Source organism: Pleurodeles waltl, chromosome 8 (genome assembly GCF_031143425.1).
Source record: "Pleurodeles waltl isolate 20211129_DDA chromosome 8, aPleWal1.hap1.20221129, whole genome shotgun sequence".
Lineage (NCBI taxonomy): Eukaryota > Metazoa > Chordata > Amphibia > Caudata > Salamandridae > Pleurodeles > Pleurodeles waltl.
Genome location: NC_090447.1, coordinates 1,324,964,868 through 1,324,977,147, shown reverse-complemented (window position 1 = coordinate 1,324,977,147; position 12,280 = coordinate 1,324,964,868). Strand labels below are relative to the sequence as shown.

The 12,280-nt window shown below is 41.1% G+C and overlaps 1 protein-coding gene across 1 annotated transcript in view; it reads left to right on the top strand.

The window, feature by feature from the left end:
* Positions 1-12,280, top strand: part of DDX10 (DEAD-box helicase 10) — a 794,248-nt gene that overhangs the window by 64,503 nt on the left and 717,465 nt on the right. The window contains exons 4-7 of the mRNA XM_069202312.1: positions 1,292-1,450; positions 3,975-4,095; positions 4,630-4,819; positions 9,197-9,323. Coding sequence (XP_069058413.1) covers positions 1,292-1,450; positions 3,975-4,095; positions 4,630-4,819; positions 9,197-9,323 — 597 coding nt within the window. The remainder of the gene's footprint in view (positions 1-1,291; positions 1,451-3,974; positions 4,096-4,629; positions 4,820-9,196; positions 9,324-12,280) is intronic.

Here is a 12,280-nt window from a genome sequence, read left to right as displayed (position 1 = left end):
AACTTTACCACTGGTTAGCATGATGAGAGTGTGCAAAGTCCTAAAGCCAACAAAAACAAAAGGGTAATGAAGGGAAGGCATGGATCTGGGGGAATACCAGGCCACAGATGGTCATTTCCCACACTCGTAATGCCTCCAGATGTACAACTCTGCAGTTCTATCCAGTCGACTGTGGTGGTGACTTTTGACTCTTCAATGATTCATTTATTTTCTCTGGCACAAGATCTTAATTTTTTCTTTTCAGATAATCTTTAAGATTATGTCCTATATCTGGTTCATCACAATTTTCATCTTTTTTGTGGTTGCTTCTACAGTTTTGGTCCTTGTTACAGCTAGTGGATTTCTTCTCCATATACTTAGGTTGTCTGAGACAGAAAATACAGGGAGCAACGAATGTATAGCAAAATTTATTAACACCAAATTCCAGGAATTTTACCTTTGCAACTCTGCAGACTTAAGCAGTGTTAAGCCTGAATGGTACCCAAATCAAGGCATTTCAAATTAATGTATGGGCAATAAGTAGAAACAAAGAGGAATACCCCTCACCATTTTCTCTGAGTTGTGCATATTCGGATGGATGGAATACAGGATCAAAGTTCGACTATTTGTTCCAATGGTCCTTCGCTAGACTCCAGACAAATCCTTGAGTAAAAGACCAATTATGGTCTTGGTTGGACCATGTGTTTCTACTTTGAAGTGTACCTTTGGCAACCATGAATCATTGGGCTGCTATCCCATTGGACCTCAGTCCTATAATCCTATTGAAAAGTTTGAGTTTTCGTCCATCCTAAGGTATGCTTCACAGATCCCCCCCTCACCCCATCACCTACATGGTATTAATGTCAAACTGTTGTTGCCATTTCATTTTAGGAGCAAATATGCATAATAAAATAGAAATCCATAGTTAGAGGGATTGGTTTGATGTTTACCTGAATGGCAGAAAGGGACCTGTTATTGACACTAGAATTTCAGCCACCTACCACTATTAATTTTCTCAAAACATGGCGAAGAGACAACACAATGAAAATCCTGGGTGCAGAGTGAAATCTAGGAAGATTCTGCATTGATAGTATATTGAATACTAAGCTAATCAGAATCACAGTGAATTAGGGCTTTTCTAACAGGGTCACATTGTTTCAATGATTGTAGGCCTTTGTAAAAAAAAAAAAAATATATATACTGTGCCCCCTACTTAGTAACCTTTGTCTGTTGCATTTCGTATTTTGAATGACTGGTTCTATATTGTTCAGGTAGTTTAAGGTTTCATAATTCATTGTTTTTGGCATTGCAGGCCTTGGAATGCTTGTATCGTCAGCAGTGGACAGCAGATGATGGCTTGGGTGTTCTGATAATCTCACCAACTAGAGAGCTGGCTTATCAAACCTTTGAGGTTCTGCGGAAAATTGGGAAGAACCATGAGTTCTCGGCTGGTCTCATCATTGGCGGAAAGGTATGTTTTAAGTTGTAATCCAGTCAGGATAGAACATCATTGGCATACAGGAAGGGAAAAGGTTGTGTTTTGTTTCTTGAAAACTGGTTTATTGATACCTTTGTTTCGCATTTTGAATATACATAATACTATTTGAGAGCACCATTGTTCTTTCATGGGCATTTTCAATAATTAGATGTGTTTGAACCTTGTGGGCAATGTATGTGTGCAATGTAGTCTCCTAAGTGATGCAAAGGATGGGTCATGTCTGAGTTCTTTGTAAGAGCTACCTGTGCACACATAAAATTTGGTTGTGTTAAGAACGAATATTTCACATCCTTTTTCTGCACTGCAGTCTGATTTGGGAGTGTCAAAATATTACAGTGTTTGTACAAAATAAATAATACACATTCTAAGTAATTTATACTTTTAAAATTCAGTTAATTTCATTAACATCGATACCGAAAAAACATTTGGTGATTTCTAGAGGATACCTCTAATATGATATAATTTTTTTTCGCAATAGTGCTTGATGTTAGTGTAAACATATGCTGAACATTCATGACAGTGTGCTGCAAGCTGATTGGCAATGATTCACCATGGACTTGTAAATCTGAACAGAGATATTAGCTTATGCTATGACTTATATTGAAGCACTGGGGACAAGGAACGTTGCTAATCGTATCTTGTTAATATTCTTTCACATTGTGTGTGTTATTTAAAAGATAGTGTTTAAAAAAATCATTGAAGACATATAGAAAGAGTTTAAATAAAAGAGCCATGATGTTTTTGAAGGCAGTATTAGTTTGAAGTAGCACCTAATCCAGCGGCAGTACTGTAGAGTGCAAACGCTTCTTCACCATGTCTGCTATTACATGAGATATGTTGTCACTGAAGCTTATTTTTCTCTAGAGCTTGGACATGCTTACACTTACTGAGAATGGTTCATCTGCAAAGTATTCAACATATCAAGTTTCAGTTGAGCATCATACATTTGCTCTTGTGGCAACATAGTATTTTTTGACGTCAGATTTAAGGTAGGCTGAGAAAGGCCCATAAGAACTGTTTTTGAGCATTATGCATCAAGAAAGACTGGTCATCCATTTTCCCTTTAATCTTGCTTTTTCCAATAGAAAATAGTGGTGAAGATTCTTAACTGAATACTGCCACATTAAATCATTATTTCCTGCCTCCCCAGTAGCAAGCATCCCTTCTTGAGTGAGTCTCACTGTTACTGCGGTGCATCGTAATTGTCCTCGCCTTTTTGCTTCCACCTGTAAAGCAGGGCACATCGCTTTCCTTCCTTATGGATGATGCTGCTTATTCTTTCACTTTGTCCCCTATCTGCAGAGGCAGTTATAAAGTTGCTCTGTTGTGCATATCAGTCACAACTGAGGTCAAGCACAAAGTGGAGAGCAGTTCTTGGCAGCTGGCCCTCACAAATCAACCTTCCGTTGGCTTTTGCTATTCTGTAGTGGAATTCATTGCTGAAAAAACAGACTTCTATCTATATTGAAAAAATGTAATGGTGCAACAGTAGATTCTGAGCTCAGTAATGGGACACAGATTGCTTAATTTGGCTAAGAAGGATTCAGTATTGGTACATTCAATTTACTGCAGCGCTAACAGTACCTCCATTGAATTGCTTTCCTTGTTTAACGGCCCTCTACGTGTCATTTAAAAACATGGCACAGGCAAAATTGAATGTTGTTCTGGGAGATGAAACAGTTATAAGAGGCAACACAGACACAGTTATAAGAGTTGAGCATCAGTTTGAGAAGATGCTGAAGTTGCATGTTTCTAACGTGGAGCTCAGTCAGATGGTATCAGAGCAAGATGGGGCGCATGAGGCACGCAGTGCTCTTTGGTCCAGTGGCTCCACTCTTCTTCTTTATATATCAGGCCATGATATTGCTCCTCCTGAAGAACAAGACGAGTGCCCAGAAGGTGAGGAGAATGGGCCATCAACCCCAGTGCGCTCAGATGTGACATATGTTGGGTCCGGTGCAGGACCTGTGCTTGCATTGAAAAATGTAAAGGTGATTGCGTTCTGCTTCCCTATTTGTGCTGGCTAGCTCAGGGGATTCTAAACCAGTTAAAAAGGAGTAAGATCAAGGGATAACTGTGCAAGAGTCTCATTGAAGGTAATCTTTCCCACTATGAATTTTCTAGACCAATTAGAGGGAGACTTGTCACCATTCTGCAGCAGACACCTTCTAAATATTGACAGTCTTAATAGAATTAACCTACCCCTGTCCAGAAATCAACCTCACGTATGTTTTCAAGGCATGGTATCTCAGTGGCCTTTGTGCCAACAGTTTATTTTCAGTTGTAAAGAGTGATTTATTTCACATAAATAAGCAGCTGACCTTGACATTTAGAAAGTCCCCTATCACTTAAAAGCTGCCCTTTGTTGGATGTTCTTGGCCTATTGGCAATAATTAATATAGCTATTTCATGGGATGTTTGGATTTTAATAACCATGAAAGGTTGGCTGTGTGAAAAGAGCTCATTGTTGCCTCTTTTTCAAATTATTGTTTTTCAGGACTTGAAACAAGAATCAGCAAGTATCCATCGCACAAATATACTGATTTGTACTCCAGGACGACTTCTACAGCACATGGATGAAACTTCTTTTTTTCATGCATGTAATCTTCAAATGTTGAGTAAGTAAATGACAACACAGAATATCTTTTTAAAAGGTGTGTCTTTGAGAATGGCATTACATGTTTTTGGTTTGCTAAATATTCTGTTTTAAGTATTTACTTCTTAAGTTTTGTTTAGAGGTTGCTTTTGGAACTGCTGGCTTTAGTTTGGAATTTCTGCTTTCCCCTCATCTTTCATTTGCTTGAAAATGTACATATTCCAGGCTTAAGAACTTGTTGATGACAAAAGAGCTGTGATACAATATTTTCTGGGATGAAAGTTATCTTGTGTCTATTGTAATATATAAGAACATAGCCCATTTTGGGGAAATTTACAGTGCTAGATCTCAATTTTCTTTTGATCTTGGCTACAGAGGACAACATTTATGGATCTGATTGTACTGCTGTTTTGAAAATTGCATCCACTAAAAAGACATTGTTCAGATAAAGTACTCTGTCATTGTATGTGGTGGCATTTAGTACATCATTATTTATAGTTCTGTCATTAGCATATAATGTGCAGACTTAGAACTTTCATTATGTCTTTTGTTTTAGTTCTCGATGAAGCTGATAGGATCCTGGATATGGGTTTTGCTGATACCATGAATGCTATCATAGAAAATCTGCCTAAGAAACATCAAACACTGCTTTTCTCTGCCACTCAGACAAAATCTGTAAAGGACCTGGCACGTCTGAGTCTAAAGGACCCAGAATATGTTTGGGTTCACGATAAAGCAAAATTCAGGTGACTTTTTTTACTTTGAACTTTTTTGGGGGGGGAGATACTGAGTATTTTGCTGACTGTTTTGTTCTCTGACCCAAGTGCTCGGCAAATTTGTGTAGTCTACAAGAGCTCTTACATTTACATTTGCAGTTGTCTCAAATGATCATTTTTGGCCAAAATGTTTAAAAAAAAAATATGTTCAGCTTGTACTGTTTTCTCAAGCCAAATGTCTACTTTTCTTTGGCTGTGTGTGGGGGTATATTAAGATTTATTTAGTACTAGGATACGTTTTGAAGCAGCCTAGTGCTACAGTTTGAACTGTTTACTCAAGACAAATGTCTGCTTTCCTTTGGCTGTGTGTGTGTGTGTGTGTGTGTGTGTGTGTGTGTGTGTGTGTATTCAATTTATGTATTACTAGGCTAAGTTGCAAAATGGCATAGTGCTATAAAATGTGTAAGGCAAGGTTGTGATCAGCTCATGCACTTAACAAGGAGAGTGAGGCATGTAGGAAAGTTATTTTTTCAGTTTAACCCCAGAGTTGAGAAGAGCCAGGGAATGTCTTGTCAGTGGTGCATGAAATGTATTTTGTGAGATGGGTTTTTCAACCTATTTCCTAAATTGGATAAGTGAAGGGTTGAGTATAATTTGACAATCTTATATCCCATATCCTTTGTATGTCCGAGAAGTTTTATTTTCTTGTCTCTTCCTTTTTTGTTCCTTTATGTTGTTTTATAAAATATCTGATGACTTTTTTGGTTGTTGCTTTGGCATCCTGAGGTTGATTTTGTTATGGGATCAGCCTGGGTGGTGTTTTTGGTGGGATTGTCCTTGTTGCTGATGCAACATGTTTTGCAGATGATGGGAGACTGTAGTGGTAGCCAGTGTAGGCCAGCCAGGATTGGATGATGAGGTAACACTACTTTAAAACTTTTAATGGGGAAGCTGCTAGTAAGATGCTTTTCAGTGGATCCAGGTAGGAATCAGACATACTGTTCAGGGGTGCCTTGTAACTGTCCAGGTAGGAGAGATGCCTTTTAATGTTCCTTGGGAAGACGCTGCATTCTTAAAGCTTTCCCATTCTCAACCAGTAGCTGGCAGGGACCGGATACATCTTCTAAAGCTATTTAAGTGCAGAAATGTTCTTGTCAGTACCACACACATATATCTGTCCTACACAGTGCACTTCTATCCCCCACTAGTTATATTTTTTTCCTCACCTGTCATATGGATTGGAACCTACATAGCTCATGTTTGGATCCTTTGTTGACGTCTATTCTACTGTTTTTTCTTTCATCGCCTCCTTTTTTCAGATTGGGTACCTGATGCCACAGTACTATGGGTTGAAGCTTTTCATGTCATTTCATCAATACCGCATGGTGACCCTAACCAAGCATCTAAATCTAGGCCTGCCACCAAGCTACCACAGCTGGGTGAAGTGTTTGAGGAATGTGTAGCTGATTAACTCAACATATCCATTGATGTGAACAGGTTTCTTGCCCCGTAACCATCAGGGTTTCACAAAGAATGCAGCACAAAAACGGCCATAGTTAAAATACTTTAAAAACATCCACTCCGTGCTCTACAAAGGTATCACCTGCCTTCTTGTTCTATTAGGTCCTTAAAAATGGCTAAAATTCAGATATGTGGTTCTCGGCTGGTTCCAGTGATATCTGCAAATCAACTTTTCAGACTGGGCAGTACATTCTTGTACCCCTTAGTTCTGGCATTCCCCAATGATCCACTCTAGTCCCAACATTATTTGATTCATACATGATATCACTGAGATTACTGATGGGTAAAAACAGAGCTATTAATACCACAACCTGCATGCAATAGTCAAATGTCCTTCCCAAGAAAGTCTTACTTTGAAAAAGTATGAATAGAAGCTACACAATTATATGAACCCTAACTTTTTAAAACTTCATCCTAAAAAAATATGTATTTATCCTACTTCACCACTAATAGGACTTGAAAAGCTCTACTGTCTAGCTGAGCTGAACATATCTTTTGAAAGTATGTGCGGAATACTCTTTGGAGTGTGCTAATCAGCTGTTCAAAATTAGGTATTTCCACTGTGGCAGGTCCGACTGTCCTATGTAGAAAACCAGAGTACATATGAAAATACTAATACTATATCTTGGGAATGGGGCCAACTAGAAAACTAATTAAACCACTTTTTATATCATTATTAAATTTCAATTCAATGGTGACGTCTGATTTTTAATAAATATTAATGCAAATACCTTTTGGAAAGTTAACATTTACTTCCTTGGACTGCCAGAAGGCTAATTAGCATAAGTTCCCTGCCAGTTTACAGTCTCTGTTCAGCCTTGAATAGGTGTGACTGCCTCTCAGGAGCAAACAATAGGCTGACCTGAATGGGAAGAGATCACTCCTCTGAACACCAGATAATATAAAAGGGACAGACTGTGGGTGCCCTTCTTGACACTACAGTGTCCTGCTTGACAGGTCTGTTGAGCCCTATGTAACACTTGGAGCACACATGAGCGGGAGAGAACAGGTTGCAAAAGCAATTTTTATGTATTCTCTATCTGGTTGGCAGAGGACCCTGCTTTTGCCCTACCAGACTTCTGTCTCTAGGTTTGTTGTGAGTACAGCGCCTGCCGCCCAACTGGATTTTAGTATTAGATGTGGAAGGACCCTAGGATTACCATAGCATGTACTCCCCCACTACCTATGCTGTCAGAGCCCAAGTTGAAAACATACATCACATTTTCAGTCTGCTTGCAGTAAAGCAAACAGGAACTGCTGCAAACCTGGGTAGGGTTACCCCTGGGAGCTTTCGCCTCATTGTTTAGTGCAGGCACAGGAGTCATCCCCACCCAATATCTAGTGCCAGGCATAAAGATGGCATCTCCAAGCACCCACTTAAGAAGATGTTCTGAACATGTGAAGAGCAGAAGAATGCGAGACCTGCTGTCTGTGACCTGTAGGGAGTCCTGAAGGACTGGGCTTGCTTCCTCTTGTACCCAGGAGAAAGAAGTAGGTTCCAAGTGTCAATTGGCTCACCTCCTCTCTGGTTATAGGAGACTACAATCTGCAAGAGGCCTTTTGCTGGAAGTACCCAGCTGACCAGTGGCAACTGGACCTGGTCTGGACCCTTCTGTTGGCCTTCGCCTGACACCCTGTGAGTCTCTAAGTGCCTCCTCTGAGATCCTGGCGGCTTTAGAAGTGTAGTCCTGTGGTTGCAGAGGGATTAGAACAGCTAGGTTAGAAGGTACATTCTTAGACTAGGACGAACCTGGTTGGTGTATTTGATTAGCAAGGTCTGCCTCAAATTGCACCTTTTTATATACTACTATTTTTGGCACTTTTAGCTTTTTGGTGCTCTTTTCAACTTCTTTTTTTAAAATCTTCAGACCTCCTAATTGAATTTTTGTAATCTTGGTGTCAGTTACCTTATTAACTTGTCCTCTATTTTTCTAATTCGGGTTGAGATTTTTATTGTTTGACATTTTTACCTTATTACTGTTTTGGTACTGCATCAATACTTCACTCTTTAGCCTAAATCAGCCCTGTCTGCTCTGTGCCATACCGTGGTGTTGAGCTCAGGATAATTTAGTGCCTTTGAGGGTTCACTCAGATATAGGTTGTGATTATTTTGAGGTAGGAAGATGCCCACTTCAAGTAATTTCTTGAAGCCGCTTTCTGCAGTACGCTTCCTGACTGCTTGATGAGTGCACAATTTTCCTCTGATGTCTTGTCAGCTCTTATAATCTTTCAGCATGTTTGTAAAAATAGTCATCACCCAGTGGACATCCAATAGCGAGATGCATACAGGAAGCCTGTAATAAAATTAAATGGTGAGTCTGGGGAACGACACAATGATTTAAATGTTGCCACTGATTCAGGAGAATATCTTGAAGAGGTTGTTCCAATCTTCAGTATAAAACCCAGCACCATGGCTATCTTGGAATCCAGCTTTCATTTGAGCCTTGAGATAAAATTAAAACGAATAAAGTCTCCAATGATTCGGACAGCCCATTGCTCTGCAGTGCCCAACTGGTGAAGTGTGCGGCTCCCCATGACATGTTCTGCCTCTGGTTCCTGGGCAATCACTACTGGAAAGTAAGAATCTGGACATTGACATGCATCATAACAGCCATTTCTTCTCTATGCAGTTAAGTGCGATCTGGAAGAACACTACAATGTTTGTAACTAGCACTAGAAAGGTCTGAAATGAACACAGGAAAGCAACGTGGAGCTGGATTTCATGTAATATCTGCATTTAGAGATTAGATAGGTGCATGTCAAATTCTATGAGCTTCAAAGTAGAAATGTGTCATCCAGTTGTATGTTATGTGAAAGGTATCCTTATGTAATATCCAACTTTTCTTCACAAAATTTGGTTTTCTAACCAGAAAATCTTTCTTTTAGTACCCCAGCAACTTTGGAACAAAATTATGTGGTTTGTGAGCTGCCTCAAAAAATTAACATGTTGTACTCATTCATACGAAATCACCTGAAGAAAAAGAGCATCGTGTTTTTTGCAAGTTGCAAAGAGGTACAGTTAAATCATTGATGCATGTTGTTGCCTTTTTGTTCATTTATGAGGATTTCACTTTGATAAATGCTGTAAGTTACTTTCCTCGATTACATTTATTTATGTTACATGAAACTGATGAACCGTTTGTGTTTGAGATCATAGTAATTCAGGTATATGTAAATGAGTACATCTATGTTCTTATTTTTATTTACCACTGTTGATAAGAGATATTTTTATTTGTAACTCATCCTCTGGATTAAAGCCTTATATTGAAGTCTTTTGGCAATAAAACTTTAAGCATCCACTCCAACTACCTTGTACTATATGCAACAGCTTTTTAAATAAAAATATATTTTAAGTTCAATTAACAAAAGCAGGAAAGTAAAAGAAACACAATGAAAATTGTCATAAGTGAGCCATGAAGAGGCACCATTCCTGGGATCAGAACAGAAGCAATGATAAAACAGTTTGCCCTGACTCTAAAATCACAGATAATATGTTAAAAACTGTTATTTCCCTCTTACACTTTCATTTTGGGAAGCTTCAGTCAAGATTAAAGTGTCTAATCCTAGGTCCCTGTGTTTGTTTAATTTGTGGGGTAGCTTCTACTATCCTTTACCACACTCTTGACCGTCATGCACATCAGGTGTCTAAGTTCGGGCTAATGGACTCCCCCCCATTTTTGTGGCTTCTCCATGAGGGCAACTGCAAACCCAAGTTTTCAAACATTTTCAAGGATTTTGGCAGACTCTGATCACCTCATAATACTAACAATGTGATTGTCACTGGTAGGGCAACGTCAGTGTTTATTACTTTAGAAAGAACCCACTTAAACTTGTCAAGATAGCTTGACTCTTTGGACATGCCTAGAGGATCTGTGGAAATGTGCCCTAACCTCAAAGACTTCAGGCACTTAATCAGGTACACCCTACTGTTTGAAAGTGCCCCTTTTTGACATGGTCACCCCTCACTTTTTGCCTGGTAATTGATGCAATTTTGACTGAAAGTGCACTGGGTTCCTGCTAACTAGGTCCCCAGTGCTAAATCTCTTTCCCTAAAACTGTGCAATTGTTCCCCAATTGGCAATACCCTTGCCCCCGCTGTAAGTCCCTAGTAAAAAATGGTACCCCTGGTACCTAGGCCGGGGGGGGGGGGGGCTTGTCGGCATCTCTCCTTTGATTGAAGCCAGATCTGCATACCAAGGGCATACCAAGCCCCCTACTGTGAAATGCAGATTCACAGGTCATCCTCTTGGGTGGGAGGGTGTAAAACTCCTCATCCGGAGCAAGCTTTGTCTCTGACCGCCAGAGAGCAAAGGCTGTCACACTTGGGGGCCAGAATCTTATCTTGTGGAGGCAGGATGGCTAAAACTAGTAAGTTCCTACATGGGTAGTTGGTAGGTTTTCAGGGGACACCTCTAAGGTGCCCTCTGGGTGCATCTATTAATCAATCCATCATTGGCATCAGTGAGGGTTTATTAACACGAGATGTTTGATACCAAACATTGTTATTTTCTATGAAGCCATCATGTAACTGGGGAACTTGCATTGCCCAGTGTCCAGCACATGTACTTAAATTGGCTTCCCTGCTCACTCATGATGTCTAAGAGTCAACAAAGACATAGCAGGGGCACACCTGCTCTTACTGATATTTCCTCACATGTAAAGTAATGCAATCTGCCTTAGGGCTGTAAGGCCTGCTGTAGGGATGACTTACATTTATTGAATGCAGTGTTAGGGGACAGAGCACCCAGGCTGTGTGCCATGTCATGTTTTCACTTTTAGCTGCACCAAGACATGCAGCCTCCAACGGCAGTCTGCATGTGCTGGGTGAGAGGTCCCGAGGGTGGCACAATACATGCTGTAGTCCTTGGGGACTGCTTTGGGCTCATCTGGCATTGGGACAGGTGCGAAATTGAGTATTTGTAGAGGTGTGTTCAACCCTCAGGTCAGTCCCACCCCTAAGGTGAGCTGCCTGATGTAAACACCACATGTAGAAATCTGCCATCTTAGTGTCGGCAGATTTAGGAGCTCTGGGACAGGGCTATGCATACTTCCCACAGGAAATGGTTATATAGGGGTGTAGTGACCCCAGGGGTAGGTACCCCATTGACTACTACCCTACACTCCCTGAAACACCCCTAAATTCAGTATTTAGTGGATCCACTGGCACCAGGAAATTAGATTCCTGTCAACCTACAAAGGACGCTTAAGAGCTGCATAAACAAAGCCCAGAGAAGAAGCACCTGACTTGGCCCTAGCCCTGTCGGCCTGTAGTGCTGTTCCTGCTGATTTGGTCCAAAGTCAACTCGTCCTGCAAGCTGCTGGGCCTCCAAAAGCCTGGGAGGCCTGCCTGCTTGCCTTCAACGAAGACCCAGAAACTCCCCTGAAGCAGCGGACCTGCTTCTCTGCATCTTGTAGGGACCCTAAAAGACCTGTGAGGTCTCTGGACTGCAAACACCCGAAACCTGAAAGCACCAACGCATCCGGGCAACGTGGTCCCCCAGCCCTCCAGAGCCAAAGCCCTCCCTGGACTTGCCAACTGTGGGCTCTCCGACGCATCCTCGGCCTGCAGGCCCCCTCAACTGCGAGTGCTCCCAGTGGAGAAAACCCGATGCCTCAGGACACCTCTGCACCCGTTGCCTCTGGCCCATGGAGAAGTGGACCAAAGGTGTCCCTCTGTCCCGGAGCATCTCAAGACTTGAACCCACCTGTTTGGTTCTCCTCGAATGAACTCCCTGTCCAAACCTGCAGCCTCTTTTCAACCGGACCGATCTCCATTAACTAACATTGGGCATCTGATGCTGTACTACACCTCTGCATCCGGCCACCCCAGTGCCTCCTGGTGTGACCTGTTGGTGTGGTCCTGACCCTTTCCCTGTAGTTACCTTAAGTCCAGGAGATTGGTTTTGTACGTCACTGTACTATACCTGGATGCAGAACTTGTTTTTCTCTCCCTAGAGTAACATTGCAGCT